Source organism: Hylobates moloch, unplaced genomic scaffold (genome assembly GCF_009828535.3).
Source record: "Hylobates moloch isolate HMO894 unplaced genomic scaffold, HMol_V3 SCAFFOLD_10, whole genome shotgun sequence".
Taxonomy (NCBI): Eukaryota; Metazoa; Chordata; class Mammalia; order Primates; family Hylobatidae; genus Hylobates; species Hylobates moloch.
Genome location: NW_026652285.1, coordinates 6982796 through 7000857, shown reverse-complemented (window position 1 = coordinate 7000857; position 18062 = coordinate 6982796). Strand labels below are relative to the sequence as shown.

The window sequence follows — 18062 nt, the reverse complement described above, 5'->3', positions numbered from 1 at the left end:
TGTTAAAGGTCAGGTGAGCCCCAAAAAATCTAAACAAGGACTTCACAATTTAAGAGAGAAAGTAAAGCCAATGGTCAGCCACAGGCCGCCATGCACAGGCATGTAGAAATCAGATGAGAGACAAGGAGCTGGGCTAGAGTGATCATACACGAGAATGAGGAGAATCTCAATAGTTGGGTTTCTAACTGGATGCTGGGTGGGAAATGGTGGTACTAAAAAGGACTTAAAATTGATGTGAGTAAAATCTATATTTCCCATAAAAACTGCTGTAGGGTCTTAGCCAAGGTCCCAACCAAGCTTACCTCCTGAAAGTTTAAAATATAAATTACAAATGCAATTAACAGAAATTTATAAACCTGCTGCTCAGTATAAAGGTTTCTAAAGGTTATATGTGTCCTGTAAACAGGATAATATTCTAATCAAACATAAACAATTTAAAGTCATTTAGATTTAAACAAAATTTTGGGAGTCATTTATCATTACTAACAAAGGGAAAGTCTCTGAGGAAAATTCTTAAGGATTCGGAGAAGTAGCTACATGTGCTTTTAAAAGAAGCGAGTTAGAACTATCTTAATAGAAGGGCTATACCTGAGGAAAAGAGTAACAAAGAAAGCTGAGGAGGCCACAAAACAATGGGGCAAAGACCTCCTCAGAAAAAGCACAGGGCTTTATAAATAGCAGCTGGTCAATCACTAGAAAAAAAACGAGACAGTGTCTTGTGCATGGTTTAGCAAAAAAACTAAATGTGTTACATAGTTGTGAAGAGAATAAATTGGTTACTTATTTTAAATGCTTTATTATTAACATTTAAATAACCAAATGACTGTTGTAAACACGAGTACACTGAAACACTAAGTTGAGGACTGCAAAGAATTAACTCCCTGATCATGGCTTGAGGTCCTAATCTAGACCATATTTGGTCATTAGTATCACTGAAAATTGGTCTGACACTCTCACTGTATTCTGTCATTATTACCTGACATCTTGGTCAAAAAATGTCATTTTTGGAAAGCTGGAGGAATTATGCTAGAACAAAAAAAAAATGTAGAGAAGAAAAAAACGAAATACAAAGCAGACTAAACAAAAAATACCAAACAAGATTTTTTTTTCTTTTGAGACGGAGTCTCGCTCTGTTACCCGGGCTGGAGTGCAGTGGCGCAATCTCGGCTCACTGCAAGCTCCGCCTCCCGGGTTCACGCCATTCTCCTGCCTCAGCCTCTGCGAGTAGCTGGGACTACAGGCGCCCGCTACCACGCCCGGCTAGTTTTTTGTATTTTTAGTAGAGACGGGGTTTCACCGTGGTCTCAATCTCTTGACCTCGTGATCCGCCCGCCTCGGCCTCCCAAAGTGCTGGGATTACAAGCGTGAGCCACTGCGCCTGGCCCAAACAAGGTATTAAAAGGAGATACATTCTTCTTTATGAATCGTTCTTTTGTTTGTTTGTTGTTTTGAGATGGAGTCTCACTCTGTTGCCCAGGCTAGAGTGCAGTGGCACGATCTCGGCTCACTGAAACCTCCGCCTCCTGTGTTCAAGCAATTCTCCTGCTGCAGCCTCCCGTGTAGCTGGGATCACAGGCATGCATCACCATGCCCAGCTAATTTTTTGTATTTTTTTTAGTAGAGATGCGGTTTCACCATGCTGGCCAGGCTGGTCTTGAACTCCTGACGTCATGATCCACCCTCCTCAGCCTCCCAAAGGGCTGGGATTACAGGCGTGAGCCACCACGCCTGGCCGAATCATTCTTTAAGAAGATACATTAGTCAGGGGAAAGCAAAAATGTAAAAAGGGACAGCAGTTAGGAGTCTGTGAGATGTTGCTAGGGTGCTGGCATTAGGAATGGAGAGGAGTGGAAGGTTTCTAGTTGTATTTTGAATAGAAATGACATAACTTGGTGAAGAATTAGATGTGGCATGTGTGAAAGGAGAGATTTCAAGGATAACCTCTAGATTCTGTCTTGAGTAGGTAGTTTGTGGTGTCATTTAAAGAGATGAGGCCAGGCGCAGTGGCTCACGCCTGTAATCCCCACACTTTGGAAGGAAGAGGAGGACAGATCACCTGAGGTCAGGAGTTCAAGACCAGCCTGGCCAACATAGTGAAACTCCATCTCTACTAAAAACACAAAAACTAGGCAGGCGTGGTGCCGCGTACCTGTAATACCAGTTACTCAGGAGGTTGAGGTAGGAGAATCACTTGAATCCAGGAGGCAGATGTTGCAGTGAACTGAGATCGCACCACAGCACTCCAGCCCAGGTGACAGAGTGGGACTCAGTCTCAAAAAAAAATAAAATACTCATGCCTATAATCCCAGCACTTTGGGAGGCCAAGGCAGGAGGATCACTTGAGGTGAGGAGTTCGAGACCAGCCTGGCCAACATGTTGAAAGCCCGTCTCTACTAACAATACAAAAATTAGCTGGGTCTGGTGGCGGGTGCCTGTCATCCCAGCTACTCAGGAGCCTAAGGCAGGAGAACTGCTTGAACCCAGGAGATGGAGGTTGCAATGAGCAGAGATCACACCATTGCACTCCAGCCTGAGTGACAGAGCGAGACTCCATCTCAAAAAATAAAATAAAAAATAAACAAAATAAAATAAAGAGATGACAAAAATAGGAGTGAGAGCAGGATTAGGGAGTGAGATGAAGAGTTGCAATTCAGACCCAAGTAGGCAGCTGGCTGTACTCTAGGCATATCTCCTGGCACCTCCTGGCAGGTACTCAGTAAATATGTGTCATATTTTCTAAACAGATACATCAGGCATAATCCAACTTTGCAACAATTTTCATTTTGTTATAAAAATTTTTTATTGTTACTGACAAAGAGAAGACAAAAACATATTTCCACTATGTAACTGGGACATATTTTCCCACTATTTTTTAAAAGGTGTGCAAGAAAAAGGTCAGAGGGTTGTTTTATATTCAATTCAAGATATACTACAGAATTTTTTTAAAGAGAAGACAAGAAAAGGGAGATTATATTACATTGGACTGAGTCCTTCGTTATCTTTTGCACCCTAATGTGTCAAGTCTTGGTATAACAAATTAAACTGCTAAGCAAACTTGAGACTGCAAGTCAAAACTGTCTGAGTTGCAATTAAAAAAAAGCTAATAATAAAAAGCATAATTTGTACACCTGTCCTAGGATTCCTACAAATAAGGATGAGAGAACATGTATTATAAAAATATAGATGATAAATTATAACTGAATTTATACCAACATTTTTCCATCCAAAAACTTTATATAATCCAAAAGAAGGGAGATACAGGATTAGATAAAAATCACAGATTAAATTTAATTGAAAGGTGGTGCCAACTTCAGAAAGATCAGGAAAAGAATACATAATCAGATTCAAGCAGTTAGAAATATAAGCAAAGCATCAAAAAGTGGAATTGCTTGAAAAGTGCAGTGACTATTAGATTTAGGGAGAATATAATCTGAAAAACAAGTATTTATTGCATGTAATGTGATCCCACGAGATCCTACATATGATCCCAAGTAATGACAGTGAATTACGTGCAACAGTACATGTAGTCTGCAACGTGATACCATGCCAAAAGGGGAAACCTAAATATTACATATGATGCTCATTTCACATGAACACATTAATCCTTTTGTCCAAATCACTCCCTAGTTCTCATTTCCTACCTGAGACTGTTGAGATCAAGATCATCTGTATCAAAATCCAAAAGAGGCTGTGGCGTGTCACTCGGACCATGAGACTGCAACACAGATGAACTGGATGAGATGACTGTGGTTTGGCCTGAGGGATGGATGGTTTTGAACTGGAACTGTGGACCCATCCACAGACGTCTGTGGGGTCCAGTGTGTGTTACAATTTCAACCTGGAACAGAGTAGCAATGACGATTTAAATGGTTTGTGATCCTGATTTGAGAGACTTCACAATCCCCCATTCTTCCTTTTAACACCCACATTCTTCAAGAAGCCCATGTTAAAGTGGGAAAGGGATAGGACACCCATAATTAAAAGGTGATGATTATCACAGCTTATGTAGACATTCAAAATATCCCTCTACTGCTTTTCATCAACATAAACAAAAAATACATTTTGTGTACATATACACACACAGACACACATGCACACCTCACACACAACTACAACACAAAAATCACGTGAAAGTAAAAGGACCAGTTGCTTGCCTCATATAACTAGTGTCAGCTCCCTAGGGTCTACCTTTTCCTTCATTCTAGACAGTACTTACCATGTTGTGGGCATGCACTGAATACTACACCTATTAATCCACAGATTATAAGTAATTCCTTCACTGAGGATCAAGCTTATGACAAACATGAAGTTGTTCTTGAACTATCCAAGGAAAAGTAAAGGTCTGAAATAATTTTAATGCCCAAAGCCACTTTATTTTCACAATAAAATATTATAATATTTATTATACTGCCCTAATATTACCCCAATCCACTTTTAAATGAAAAAATTATTATATATTTTCTCTCAAACTAGAGTTTTGTCTTCCAAATACCATTAATTAATGTGTTTTCTCAACTGCCACAAATATCTACACAGGCATTTGATGTGCTACAAAACAGTAATACCAAAATGCTTTATGAATTTCACGCTCAATGGAGGGGATAGGGAATGAAGCCAATATTTGATTTTATTTATTTATTTATTTTATTTTATTTTTTTGAGACGGAGTCTCGCTCTGTTGCCCAGACTGGAGTGCAGTGGGGCAATCTTGGCTCACTGCAAGCTCCGCCTCCCAGGTTCATGCCATTCTCCTGCCTCAGCCTCCTGAGTAGCAGGGACTATAGGCGCCCGCCACCACACCCGGCTGATTTTTTGTATTTTTAGTAGAGACGGGGTTTCACTGTGTTAGCCAGGATGGTCTTGATCTCCTGGCTTCGTGATCCACCCACCTCAGCCTCCCAAAAGCGCTGGGATTACAGGTGTGAGCCACCACGCCTGGCCGCCAATATTTTATTAAACATTATAAAGTCAAAGAAGTGGATAGAAGACATTTGGAAAAACCTGAAAATATATATATTACATGTTTTTTGTTTTTTTTGTTTTTTTTTTTTTTTTACAAACAATCAACTCAAATGAGAGACTATATATGCAAACCGGTTTAAATGTCTTGTCGTTGGTACATTCATGCCTGTGCAAATACTTTATGTAATTGACTTCCCACGTGCCTTATTTTTGTCCTGAGTTCTTTTATATTTAATCACATTTCTCTGATTGTGGTGATTAATTCTTAACAAAACATAACTGAAAAGGTTCACAGAGTGTAGCCCTGTGTTTGTTAGTCCAAAAGGGCAAAAGCATCGTGGTCTTTGGAACAATATTCACATTCCCACTAATCACAGGGAGAAAAATGCTCAGATTGAGGACAGTGATTTCTGATTCAAGCAGTTGTATTCAGCAATGTAAATTAGGCCACAGATAAAGCACTCTGTGTATTTTAAGCTCAAAACCATCAGTGTCACAGAGCCGAGAGGTAAACAGATGCCTGTGCAATTTCACCGAGGCGATGGCCAGATGTTCCTATTCACTCTCCTGTTGTGTGCCGGACAAACATATTGTATATACTTTCACACTGACAGCACACATTACCCCTTTTTCTAATTGAAAAGTTGAAGTGAAGGACAGTGGTCTCTCTGCCAGCATTCCTTGGACAACATTTTGATTTTGGAAAAAACACACACATTTTGGGTTTACTTTATCTTCCTATCATTAAGAAAGGATGGATTGCCACATGCCAGGAACTGAAGAATCGACTTCCTTCAAGGAACTTCCTGTGAATATTTTTGGTGTGATGAAATAAATACATGTTACCTAGACACTGCTTGATTTTCCAGTTTACTTTACTTTTCTTTTGATTTTCCAGACTTTAGTTTTCAGGCTACCCTCCTTGAGAAAGAAATGAAACTACAAATGGCCTCCACATTTTTGAGGCACCTGTCTGATGAAAAGCTGCCAGATTGGTAATCTGAGATAGGTCATTAGCTTCACAAAATGATGTCAGACTTGAGGCAGACATAACAGCATTTGTAATGAAGTCATTTGTAATCCCATCATTTTGAAATCTGCCCAAGTATCTTTTATTTCAAAGCCCCTGAGATGAAGACAGCTTCACCTGGCAAGGGGAGGGATGGTCAGTGAAGCTGTTGGAGACTGGGCATGGTGGCTCTTGCCTGTAATCCCAGCACTTTGGGAGGCCAACACAGGAGGATTGCTTGAGCCCAGGAGTTCAAGACCAGCCTAAGCAACATAGGGAGATCCTGTCTCTACATTAAAAAACAAACACAAAAAAACCAAATTAGCCAGCATGGTGATGCATGCCTGCAGTCCAAGCAATGTTGTAGGGCTGGCTTAGAGACCACTAAAAGCAGCATTACATGGGCTTAGGAAAGGAAACCAAGGCACCATCAGAATTTCTGCAGGGTGGAATGTTATATTTCCAATAATGAAAGTATGAACTCAATCTTTGGAAAATGTTGGCTCCACAAAACAAATCCCAAAGATTGCTGAGTGGCTTCACTGTTTCATCAAGGTCAACTTTTATTTTAAACCTGATGAAAATGTGTTCCAAAGAGCCTATTTAAATTCCAAGCTCCTGGCTGGCCACAGTGGCTCATGTCTGTAATCCCAGCACTTTGGGAGACCAAGAAGGGTGGATTGCTTGAAGTCAGGAGTTCAAGACCAACCTGGCCAACATGGCGAAACCCCGTCTCTACTAAAAATACAAAAATTAGCCAGGCATGGTGGTACGTGCCTGTAATCCCAGCTACTCAAGAAGCTGAGGCACGAGAATTGCTTGAAACCAGGAAGTGGAGGTTGCAGTGAGCCAAAGTCGTGTCACTGCACTCCAGCCTGGGTGACAGAGCAAGACTCCGTCTCAAAAATTAATAAATTAATTGATTCCAAGGCCCTAAGGCTTTAAATGGATTGTGTGAAAAACACACAAATTTTATGCCATGTGTATGGAAGCTAACATATATATATATATATATACACACACACATGTATAATGTATATATAATATGTATATGTACACCTGCAGCAATATTTGTGGAGTAATTTGTAATATGGAAAGACAACTAATTCTTGATAATCCAACAAAGAGTTACCAATTCTCCCCTTTTACCTCTAAGGAAAAGAATAAAAACAGTAAATTTCTGTTTTATTTTACTTTAATACTCTCAATATTTCAGAGTTTTACCTGGGAAAGCCATTCTTCATCTTCCTGTCCACTATGGTCAGACGCTAAACTGTCATAAGACCCATGTCGAGTAATGGGCCCAGGACTTCCAGGGGGAACCACTATAGGAGACAGAAAAATAGATTTAAACCACTTTATTCTATGCAGTGGAAAAACAGACGTGGGCCCAACCATTTCGGATACTATGGTAATTTATAAGATAAAATATAATACTTTAAAGCACAAAGGCAATTCAAACAATTATTGAACAAGTAAGAATGAAGTTCTTAGGAATAAGATACTTTAAAAAATATCTACAGGAATTTAGTAATGCCATCTTCTTGCAATAAAAGAAATAAACAACTAACTACATATGCTAATAGCAAAAGCACACTGAAGAGCAGCGACAAATCTCTTCATTGGGGGATGACATTAGGATTCTTTAAAAGAGCTTATTTAGTAGCTTCATATAAATGCTAGGTATAAACATGCACATTTAATTGAAAAAATGCTTTCAGTCCTAAAAAAATTCATTTATCCAGAGAAATACATCATCTTTCTTAGATACCTGAGTAGTTTTCATGATTCTTAAGTGGTACAACATAGTCAAATTATAAACAGCCTATTTTTTCATTCAAATAGGAACATTTGCTTAGTAAAACAATACAATGATTCAAAAACATTTACTGAGTTCCTAATATGAACCAGATATTATCTCCTCAAAATCTTAGTCTCTTCTTTGGAAGCTACGACTCACTCACTCTGTCTGTCTCCATATCTCTAAAGGTTTTTTTTTTCTTTTTTTCTTCTTCTTTTTTTTTAACAGCAGTTTTAGGTTCACAGCAAAGTTGAGCTAAAGATACAGATATTTCCCATATAACCTCCCAACCTCATACATGCTTTTATTTAATCTTTTTTTTTTTTTTTCTTAAGAGATAGGATCTTGCTGTGTCACACATGCTGGATCGCAGTGGCATGATCATAGCTCACTGTAACCTCAAACTTCTGGGCTCGAACCATCTTCTCACCTCAGTCTAATAAGCAGCTGAGACTACAGGTATGAGCTACCAATGCCTGCCCAATATTTTCTTTCTCGTAGAGACAGGATCTCACAATGTTGACCAGGCTGGTGTCAAACTTCTGGCCTCGAGTGATCCTCTGGCTTTGGCTCTCAGAGTGCTAGGATTATAGGCATGAACCACCATGCCTGGCCTACCATTTTAACACTCAGAGAAATCAAGCAATGAAGTACTGGGAGGAACAGAGAAAAAGAGGGGAGGTAAGTAGGAAGAAAAGTAAGAAAGTAAGAGATGATCATTAAAGAAGTGTGGAAGAAATAGAAAAGAATGAGAAGCTGAAAACAACCCTCATAATTTCTACCACCAAGAGACATTTATATATACACATCAACATACAAAAATTTCCTTGAGTTAGATTCCTACATATGAAATCAGATGATGTAAATATATAAATTTCTTAATATATATTCCCAGAAAGAGTTATACACTTACCCAAGCAGTGAAAGAGAATGCCAACCTCACTGAGCTCTTGCTAGAACAAGGTAGTATTTTGAAAAACTGTATCTTAGTGAAACGGATACAAATAAAATAGACAAAGCGTAGCCTAGGGCAAGATTTTAAAAGACACAGACTCACAAAAAGCTTATCTTAACTTGCTGCAAGAGGAGAGATGCTAATTCAGTGAATTACTCAGCAGAGGCATACATAGTATTAAAGTGTAAGATCTGCAGTAATCAAAACTTTTAGCTGCTAGTTCTTCAAAATCATAGTTCTACAGCCAAGCGGCATGGTGGCATTTGTACAAAACACAAATGATCACAAAAGCATACACCTACATTCTTGTGATGACAAATTATATCAAGAAGAAAAGAATATCACAATAACTATTATTTCAGCATTCTTTTGGAAATAATTGATATACATTGAGAGGCTGATAAGTAATGATATTTTCAAAAGGCTAAGTTATCTTCCCACCACTAAATTCTATATTAATTCTTAATACAGAAGAGAACAAGAGGGTCCTTGAAATTCCCACCCCTTAAATACTAGTGAAAAATGTGAATATGGACAAATATGTAGAGGCTGGAAAGCAGATGAGGGCAGAGAAGGTAATATGTTATGCAAATATCTGAAGGAAAGGTGTGACCAAGGGAATGTTAAGTACAAAGATTTTGAGATGCAAACATAAAGGGAATCAGTAACAGCTAGGAGGCCACTGTGGTTGGGTGGGATAAGCCATGTCGTGAGTGGAAGGTAAGTCAGTAAGGCAAAGGAAGTAGGACCAGCAGATTACTGTGGGCTTTTCCTTTCTTTTTTCTTTTCTTCTTCTTTTTTTTTTTTTTTTGGTAATAAAGCTCGAGTAATATGATGGAAAGCAATTGGCAATTTTTAAGTAGAAGTGAGCAACCATGCCTTACGTAACTAGCTAGGACCTAATGTGAATTTCTCCAAAAGTTTATGTTGTGTTTTATATATGCTGAGCCTAGACTAGTACGTGTCACAGAACAAGTACTCAATAAGTATTTACTGGGTGGTTGGAGTTTTGGATTCTGTACTAAGTAAGTAATGGCACTAGAATGGCTGGACACTTATTTATCCATCTTCAAAATAGGGATAATATATTATAATGTCTGGGATTAGCTTCAAAATAACCCAGTGGCAGGGATGGAGGTGGGAAGTAGAATTACAGATGAAAACAGGATTGGTCATTAGTTGATCATTGTTATAGCTGGCTGATAGGTACATGGAGGCTCATTATACTATTATTTTCTAGTTTTGTGTATGTTTGGAATTTTCCACAGTGAGAAGGGAGAAAGATCCTCTCTGCCCTCATTAACTTTCCAAAGGAAGTAATAAAGATTCCAAATATACATCTAGAAATAGTACCATAAATATGTATCCCAAAATCCTAAAGAGATTGTAAGAATTTCCATCCCCTTTTTTCACCAAAAATAGTTTTCTAATTAAGCATGCTTGGAAGCCATCAGAAGATGGGCAATATAAAAAATAAATCTGGTGGGATAATATTTTTCAACATCAAATAAATATCCTTCCTCTGCCCCACCATTTTTTCCATGTTTGATACATTTTTATTACTAAATTGGGTAAAAGCACAAACATCAAAACAGGAAAAGCTTGTAACTAGAAGCTAACTATAATCCAAATAATTTTGAAAAGTCTGAAAGAAGAGTGCAATAAGAGAACATATTTTTTCACAATAAATTAATCATTAATTGGCACTGTGGTGTTAAACATACAACTAGATATATTACTGTTCATAATAATTGGTAATGTAATATATTTATTAAAATCTGTTGGTCTTCCTATTATATTCAGTATTGGATTCTCTATACAGTTTTAGGAATTACAATGGGTAGTATGGAATACCTTAGAACAGTCCCAACAGTACACCACCAAGCCAGAACCCTGTTCCTCCAAATGTGGTCCTCAGACCATTAACATTGACATCCCTGGCAGAGCTTGTTAGAAATAAATAACTTCAGGCTCCACCCACCCAGCCCTACTGAATTACAATCAACAAGATCCCTAGGTGATTTTATTACACATTAAAATTTGAGAGCTGCACTATACAGGAGTAGACTCACTGCCATTCCTCTAAAATAGATCCATAGTAAAAGTTTGGAGAATCTACATTATTCTTTAAAAGGAAAAAATATGAAAAACTGGTTTTCATTTGAGAGCTTAGGAGGAAAATAATTAGCTATTTATCGCCATTTCTAAAATCTAGACAAGAAAATTCTGAAATAAGCATGGTCATTATGAGATTAAGTTAGCTATAAATTATTAGGAAATTTAAAATAGGTACTATCATTTTCATAGGATTTACTTTTTTGTCCACTTGTTATCCTTCTAAACTCACTATAACCTCAAATTTCAGTATAAATGGCCATTATAGCAGAAGAGCCAAGCTCTGTTTGCCATGGCTGATGTTGGGGGACATATCAAGCCAGTACGTGCATAAGTTAAAGTGACAGATCTAAAATGTTCAGCTTACCAGTATTTAATACTTTTCTTAGTTTTTGTTGTAGTTGTTGTAGTTGTTGTTGTTGTTGTTGTTTTAGTCAAGGGTGGTTAAGTGTCTGGAAATGACCTTAGGTGGCTTTTGTTTTACAGATATGACCTGCCAGCGTCACACAACTTTCATACAAAGAAATCAGTAAGTCTCTTGATTTTGGTCAGTCTACATACAGTATTGAAAAGCTTTGTGACAAGTAATTCTTTCTAATGTTACCAGGCTGCCTGTGTAAATACAGAAGGCCAGCCTAGGAGACAGGATAAATTATCTGTGGGAAGGGCCCATAATCAATAGCCAGTATTCTAGTTTAAAATTCATTCTCAAATGCTTTGGGCACAAAAAGGTAAAAATAAACTAAGTTTTTGCTCTTTTTATATAGCATATATTTTCTTAGTTTGTACTAATACATTCTCTTATTACAAAGGCAATTTCATGGAAGAATCTTCCTTTTGATATTGAATCATCTGAAATTACACAAATAGAACATACATTCAAAAAAATTGTCATGTGAATAACAAAAAAGACAAGTTAAACAACAACAAAAAAGCTTCCTTTCTTTTTTTTTTTTTTTTTACACAGGGTCTCACTCTGTCACCCAGGCTGGAGTGCAGTGGCATGATCTCGGCTCACTGCAACCTCCACCTTGTGTTCAAGCGATCCTCCCACCTCAGCCTCCTAAGTTAGCTGGGATTACAGGCGTGCGCCACCATGCCTGGCTAATTTTTGTATTTTTAGTAGAGACGGGATTTTGCCACGTTGGCCAGGCTGGTCTCAAACTCCTAACCTCAAGTGATCCACCCGCCTTAGCCTCCCAAAGTGCTGAGATTATAGGCATGAGCCACCACATCTGGCCTGAAAGTTTTCCTTTCTTGCAAGTGGACATTGAATAGTAGGCCTAATTTGGTTTTTGTTTTAAAAGTCCCAAAACAAAAGCAGCTTAAAACCTAATTAAAATGAATTTAAAAATCTGTGTACTAAACTACTGGTCTCTGGCACCATTTTCTGTTTTCTGTCCTTGTGGTGCAGGTTCTTCTCTGTTTCTTCTTTTGCTCATTTCATTGGCTCAGTTGCACCATTCTCCATCACATTCATCATCACTATCAAATTTAGTTTACCTGCCCTGAAACTGTACTTTCCCTTTCGCAAACCCAGGCTGGGTAGCTTTACTACTCTTTCCTTTTCCTGTAAATCTGCAATTTTTGACTTCCATTTATTTGAGGATTCTTGTTGGTCTTGCATGATTTTTTTCAACACTTCTTTTTCATCTCTCCTTCTACTATTTACCAAGTCACTTCTTTGATTTTTTGTTTTTTAATTGTGGGTTACCATTACTTGTGTCTTTGGCTTTACCTAATGCTTCTTTGGCTTTTTCTTTAAATAGAATTATCCTCTCTTTTGCTCCTCTGACAAAGTCTATCCATTTTATTTCACCACTTGCATTTATTTATATTAAAAAATTTCTCCCAATCCAGGTAGGAAGAACATTCTGTGTTTACTGCCTTGGGAAGGAATGACATACCAGTTCATATGGAAAAAAGAATTTACAACCTTGATAAAAAGAAAGTATGATAAGAGCAAAGTTTCCATGCTTCTAACCACTCAAATATTAGGAATGATACCCTGAGATTGGAGCAAGACTGGCAGAGACAGAAAGGCGAAAAAAGAGGGTCACAAAGAGGAGTGGGAAACGACAGAATCCCAGAAAAAGTTTTAGGGACCAATGGCGGTGAAAACTTATGTCTTCATTCTTGGGCAGAGTTAAGGCAAGTGGCAAGAGATCCCACATGGTACAAGAGTAGAAATGGTGTGCACATGGTGTGTCTGTCCAGCCAGGTCTGTGACAACCTTACCATGTTCCCATAGCTTAGAGGAGAAGAATGTTTCACACATGTACAAGAATAATACAGACATAGTCCAGAGAACTGACAGGAGCTGGATGAGAAACAAGAAGGGATGCTGCAGAGACCTATATGAACCAATGACCAATGAGCTGGTGGGGAAATGGGACATGTCAGTGGTGGCAATTAGGACAAAATGTCCCCAAATCCCTTACCTCATACTTTTATATCCTGCACACCCTAGAGAATTTAGATGTAACTTTGGAGGTGGTATAATTGATTGAGATTAATTTTTCCACCTTTCTTCGAATGGAGGTACTAAAAAAAACTTAATAGAGTTTATTTAAAGAAAAATAAAGTTACATATCTTGCAAATCCAAGTTCAATGGACCAAGATACAAAATAGCTACCCTAAAGAAAAATGTTTAGCATCTTTTATATTTACCAACTGTCCTTAGATAATTAATAAACTTGGTACAAGGATATAAATCTTGCCATGTTCTTAGTACAGTAATTTTCAAACACACCTTATCTGCCAAACTGAAAAGGAAAATACTGAATAGGGAGTACTACCAATTTACTTTAGAGAATACAACTTCAAAAGTACTGCCTCTACACACAGGCTTTTGCTAAATATAGATCAACAAGCAAGGGCAGGATGAGTAGATCATTATGAGGTAACTGTGAGCATGTCTGTTTTTAGTGTTTATAAGCAAATCATGCTTACAGTGAGTAAGTAAGAGCTTAAAAAAATCACTTATGGTATTTTTCTTATAGGAATATATGGGCTTCTGTGTATATATGTGTGTGTTTCTATGTATATATTTATATATGTATATGTTTATATATATATATACATATATATATTTTTGAGTTGGAGTCTTGCTCTGTCACCAGGTGTATAGCAGTGTGATCTCAGCTCACTGCAGCCTCTGCCTCCCAGGTTCAAGTGATTCTCCTGCCTCAGCCTCCCAAGTAGCTGGGATTACAGGTGCGCACCACCACGCCCAGCTAATTTTTGTATTTTTAGTAGAGATGGGGTTTCACCATGTTGGCCAGGATGGTCTCGATCTTTTGACCTCATGATCTGCCCGCCTCAGCCTCCCAAAGTGCTGAGTTTACAGGTGTGAGCCACTGTGCTCAGCCCATTTATATATTTTCATATGTGAGTATGTGTAAAGCAAACAAAAGCCAATCTGCTTTAGGGCTGACCTTTGAAAATTGGTCCTGTTAATCTAAACCAAAAATTCTGCCAAGTCTGTATAAATAAATAAATAAATAAATATATATATATAAACAAAGTTATGAAATGAAAGATTAATGGCCCCTCAATAACATCCTTAGGTCTGAATCCTATATAATAAAATTCACAATATTCCAAAAAGTCAATAATATAACTTTTCAAATCAAAATCTTGGAAGAGTTCTATTTTTGAATTTTTAGATGCCCTCTGCAACTTAATACAAGAATCAATGTGTAAAGAATTTTAAAAAATTACCCACAGAAAATATGGTATTTATCGGTTAGAGAAAGTTAAAAGTGTTGCTTTACATACTGCTAAACTATAGGTACAAAGTATTAAAGTATATAAATAATAATTGCAAGATTAAAGGTATAAACATTATATTAACAGACATCTAAGTTGACATCCTTAAGTTTCTTCAAATATCTAGTTCTTTAACACTACTTAATATAGGTTAGGATAGGTGAATTTGAACCAGGATTCCAAGAATGAGTTATTAACATTCCTAGAGAAATTTAAAGATAATATTTCAATTTTTCCCCCAAAAGAATGAGAAGAAAACCTCAAGTTTATGGAATCAAATTCTTTCTAAAATATCCCCAAAGAAACAGCTAGATGTCAAAAAAGTTCATCTGCAACTAGTCTTCTACTTAGAATACAAAAGGTAAGATATTTATCATTAACATATTAAATATACTGTACGTTAGAGCAGGTAATTAATTACCCTCATTATATTGGACATGGTTTAAGATATTCAGGAAAAAAATTAGACCTTCTAAAAATGAAGTTTTTAAGATTTAAATATTTCTTTGTGAAGAAATAATAAAAATAAAAATATCTGTATCCAGTACTATTTCATTTAAAGCAATGAAAAACAACTGCCAACGCATGTAAAAGTTAAAAGACTACACACAGTTTGTTAGCATCCTCTTTATATAAACAAGCACAAAGCATAATGAACATCGAGCAGTGCTTAGTTATGAAAGTAATGAAGGAAAAGTCTATTTGGTTTGGTTTTGTTGTTCTTGTTCTACCCTTTCCTACATTTCTTGAATTTCCAGTAATAGATTCTCTTAGCTGTAGCTCTGGAAGCTTTAGAGGACATAGCTGATCAACTACAGGTACCACTGTTTGTAAACTCCAGCCTCCCAACTCTAGCAGATGTTAAGAAGCTGTTCTACTCCTTGAAATTAATTGTAATGCTATCACTATCAGAGAAATCTGCTTCTCAAATTAAGGATAAAAATGCTGACCCTAATGGTACCTAGTTTTATATGTGAGATAATCATATAGTTACCTGCTTTAAGATTTTGTTGGAAACTTAAAATATGATAAAGGCTGAATATACAGAAATAGAAATTTAGAGTCTCTTAATTCAAAAATTCACACTCTGACCTATAAATGAAGATTAAATGCATTTGTAAGTTTAATTATAAATTTAAAATTCACACTAATTTATAAGTGAAAAATCAAAGATGGACCCAAAAGCTCTTATCTGGACAAGTGAGTTTACTGGGTCCTACTGGCAGCTGAGTTTTATATGGGCAGTGGAATTCTTCAGATTCAGGACCAGACACAGTTTTTGTTTTCTCCTACTCTTTACCATATCCCCACCCTTCCTCCACAAACAATAAAACCCTTACCATGTTAAAGTTTTTAGTGGAGACCTGAGAGATGAATAATGTTGTGCCAGCATTTTTCAGTCGTTTAGGTTATTTTAGAGGAACAACATTCCTTTTTCTAGCAACAGAGAAATTTGCAGTTAAATGACATCATGCTGCCTTGAATGAAACAGCTCAGGCTCAAAGTTCACCCAAAGGCCAACAGTGATAAACTCTCTCCCAAGGACAATCCTCAATATATTTTTGGTGCTTATTAAAAACAGCATTTATATAGCAGCCATACAATAAGCAAGGGTTCTTTACCAAACTCTGTTTCTGATCAGAAAGCACTCAGGATGTAAGGATGAAATTCTGCTTGGGAATGTAGTTTCTTCGTATAGAAACTAAAATTTGCCATTTTAAAACAAAGGTTCAGAAGACAAATAATCCAAAAGCAAAATGAACAAAGGCAGTTCCCAAAGAACAAGCAATTCACAGAGGAGGAATTATAATATCCAACAAACATATTTAAATCGTAGTAATTGGAGATTTAATGACTCAAGTTATCATTGCATACATATCAAAGTGGCAAAAATTAAAGTGTGATTTTTTTAAATGACTAAAAAAGGGAGAACCCTTTCAGATTAAAAATAACACACATAACTACTTGAAAATGGGTAGTATTAAATTCACACTGATTTATAAATGTGACAATTTAAATGTAGAGGAATTCACTAAATCTAATACACAGAGCAGTAAAGCAATTCCACAGAATATCACTGGCTGTTCTGTTGATTAGCAGCCATCCCTATACCAATGCAACAACAATACATAAAGGGAAACAAGCTTTATCTACATTATATATTATACGGATCAATGATCTTCCTTGCGCCCTGACCCTGTAGTACCATAGATGTTCTCTAATTAATTATTAAAGTTTTCTAACAGTCAGTATTGTACATCTCTGGTTTCACTTTCATTTTATGTCACATTCCCAGAAGAACAGTCACAGGCAATATATAATTAGAAAAAGTATGTATCTTCTCTGTCTATAAGCGAATAGATTTCACTGAAAAATTGACAACTCTAGGTGCATCTTTTCCCCCCCATCTCCTTTTCTGTACCCCCAAAATATCATAATATTACTACAGAAGACATAAACTAAGGAGCTTTCATTTATTGTTCCTGCTACCAAGAGGTCATTTGACATTTAGCATCTGGACAAATTACACCTGGAGGTAGTCTGGCTGGGCTCAAAATTTAGTTTTACTTCTTAGTGGCCCTAAATATCTCATAAAATGGAGAGAAAGAATAAAGCATAATGGGTTCATGCTATCAGCCAGATCAGCTACTCTACTAAGGAAAAATTTCAAACAGCCCAAGCATACTTTTTTTTTTTTTTTTTAAGAGATAGGTATCGCTATGCTGACGAAGCTGGCATGCAGTGGCTATTCACAGGCGTGATCATCATAGTGCACTATAGCCTAGAATTCCTGGGCCTCAAGTGATCCTCCTGTCTCAGCCTCCTGAGGAGCTGGAACTACAGGTGTATACCATGACACCCAGCCTCTAATATACTTCAAAGAAGTGAACAGACCATAACAATCCTCTCAAAACATTTGCAAGGTCAAACCATTTTAAGGACAAGGTGGAGTTTATGAGGGGTCTTCAAAAAGTTCATGGAAAACTGAAGTAAGAACAAATGTCAAATTTACAGTCAAGAATGGTGAAATTATTGATGCTTTACCAAAAGTTTATGGAGACAATGCCCCAGAGAAATCAGCAGTTTACAAATGGATAGTTCGTTTTAAGAAGGGACAAGATGGTATTGAAGATGAAGTCCTCAGTGGCCAGACCATCCATATCAATTTTTTTTTTTTTTTTTTGAGACGGAGTTTTGCTCTGTCGCCCAGGCTGGAGTGTAGTGGCGCAATGTTGGCTCACTGCAAGCTCCACCTCCCGGGTTCACGCCATTCTCCTGCCTCAGCCTCCTGAGTAGCTGGGACTACAGGCGCCCACCACCACGCCCGGCTAATTTTTTGTATTTTTAGTAGAGACGGGGTTTCACCGTGTTAGCCAAGATGGTCTCGATCTCCTGACCTTGTGATCCGCCCACCTCGGCCTCCCAAAGTGCTGGGATTACAGGCGCG

At 37.4% G+C, this 18062-nt stretch overlaps 1 protein-coding gene across 1 annotated transcript in view; it reads right to left on the bottom strand.

The window, feature by feature from the left end:
• Positions 1–18062, bottom strand: part of BCAS3 (BCAS3 microtubule associated cell migration factor) — a 703975-nt gene that overhangs the window by 308666 nt on the left and 377247 nt on the right. Inside the window, exons 21-22 of the mRNA XM_058445347.1 lie at positions 7196–7296; positions 3642–3838 (exon numbers count right to left, since the gene is read on the bottom strand). Of these exons, the coding sequence (XP_058301330.1) occupies positions 3642–3838; positions 7196–7296 (298 nt within the window). The remainder of the gene's footprint in view (positions 1–3641; positions 3839–7195; positions 7297–18062) is intronic.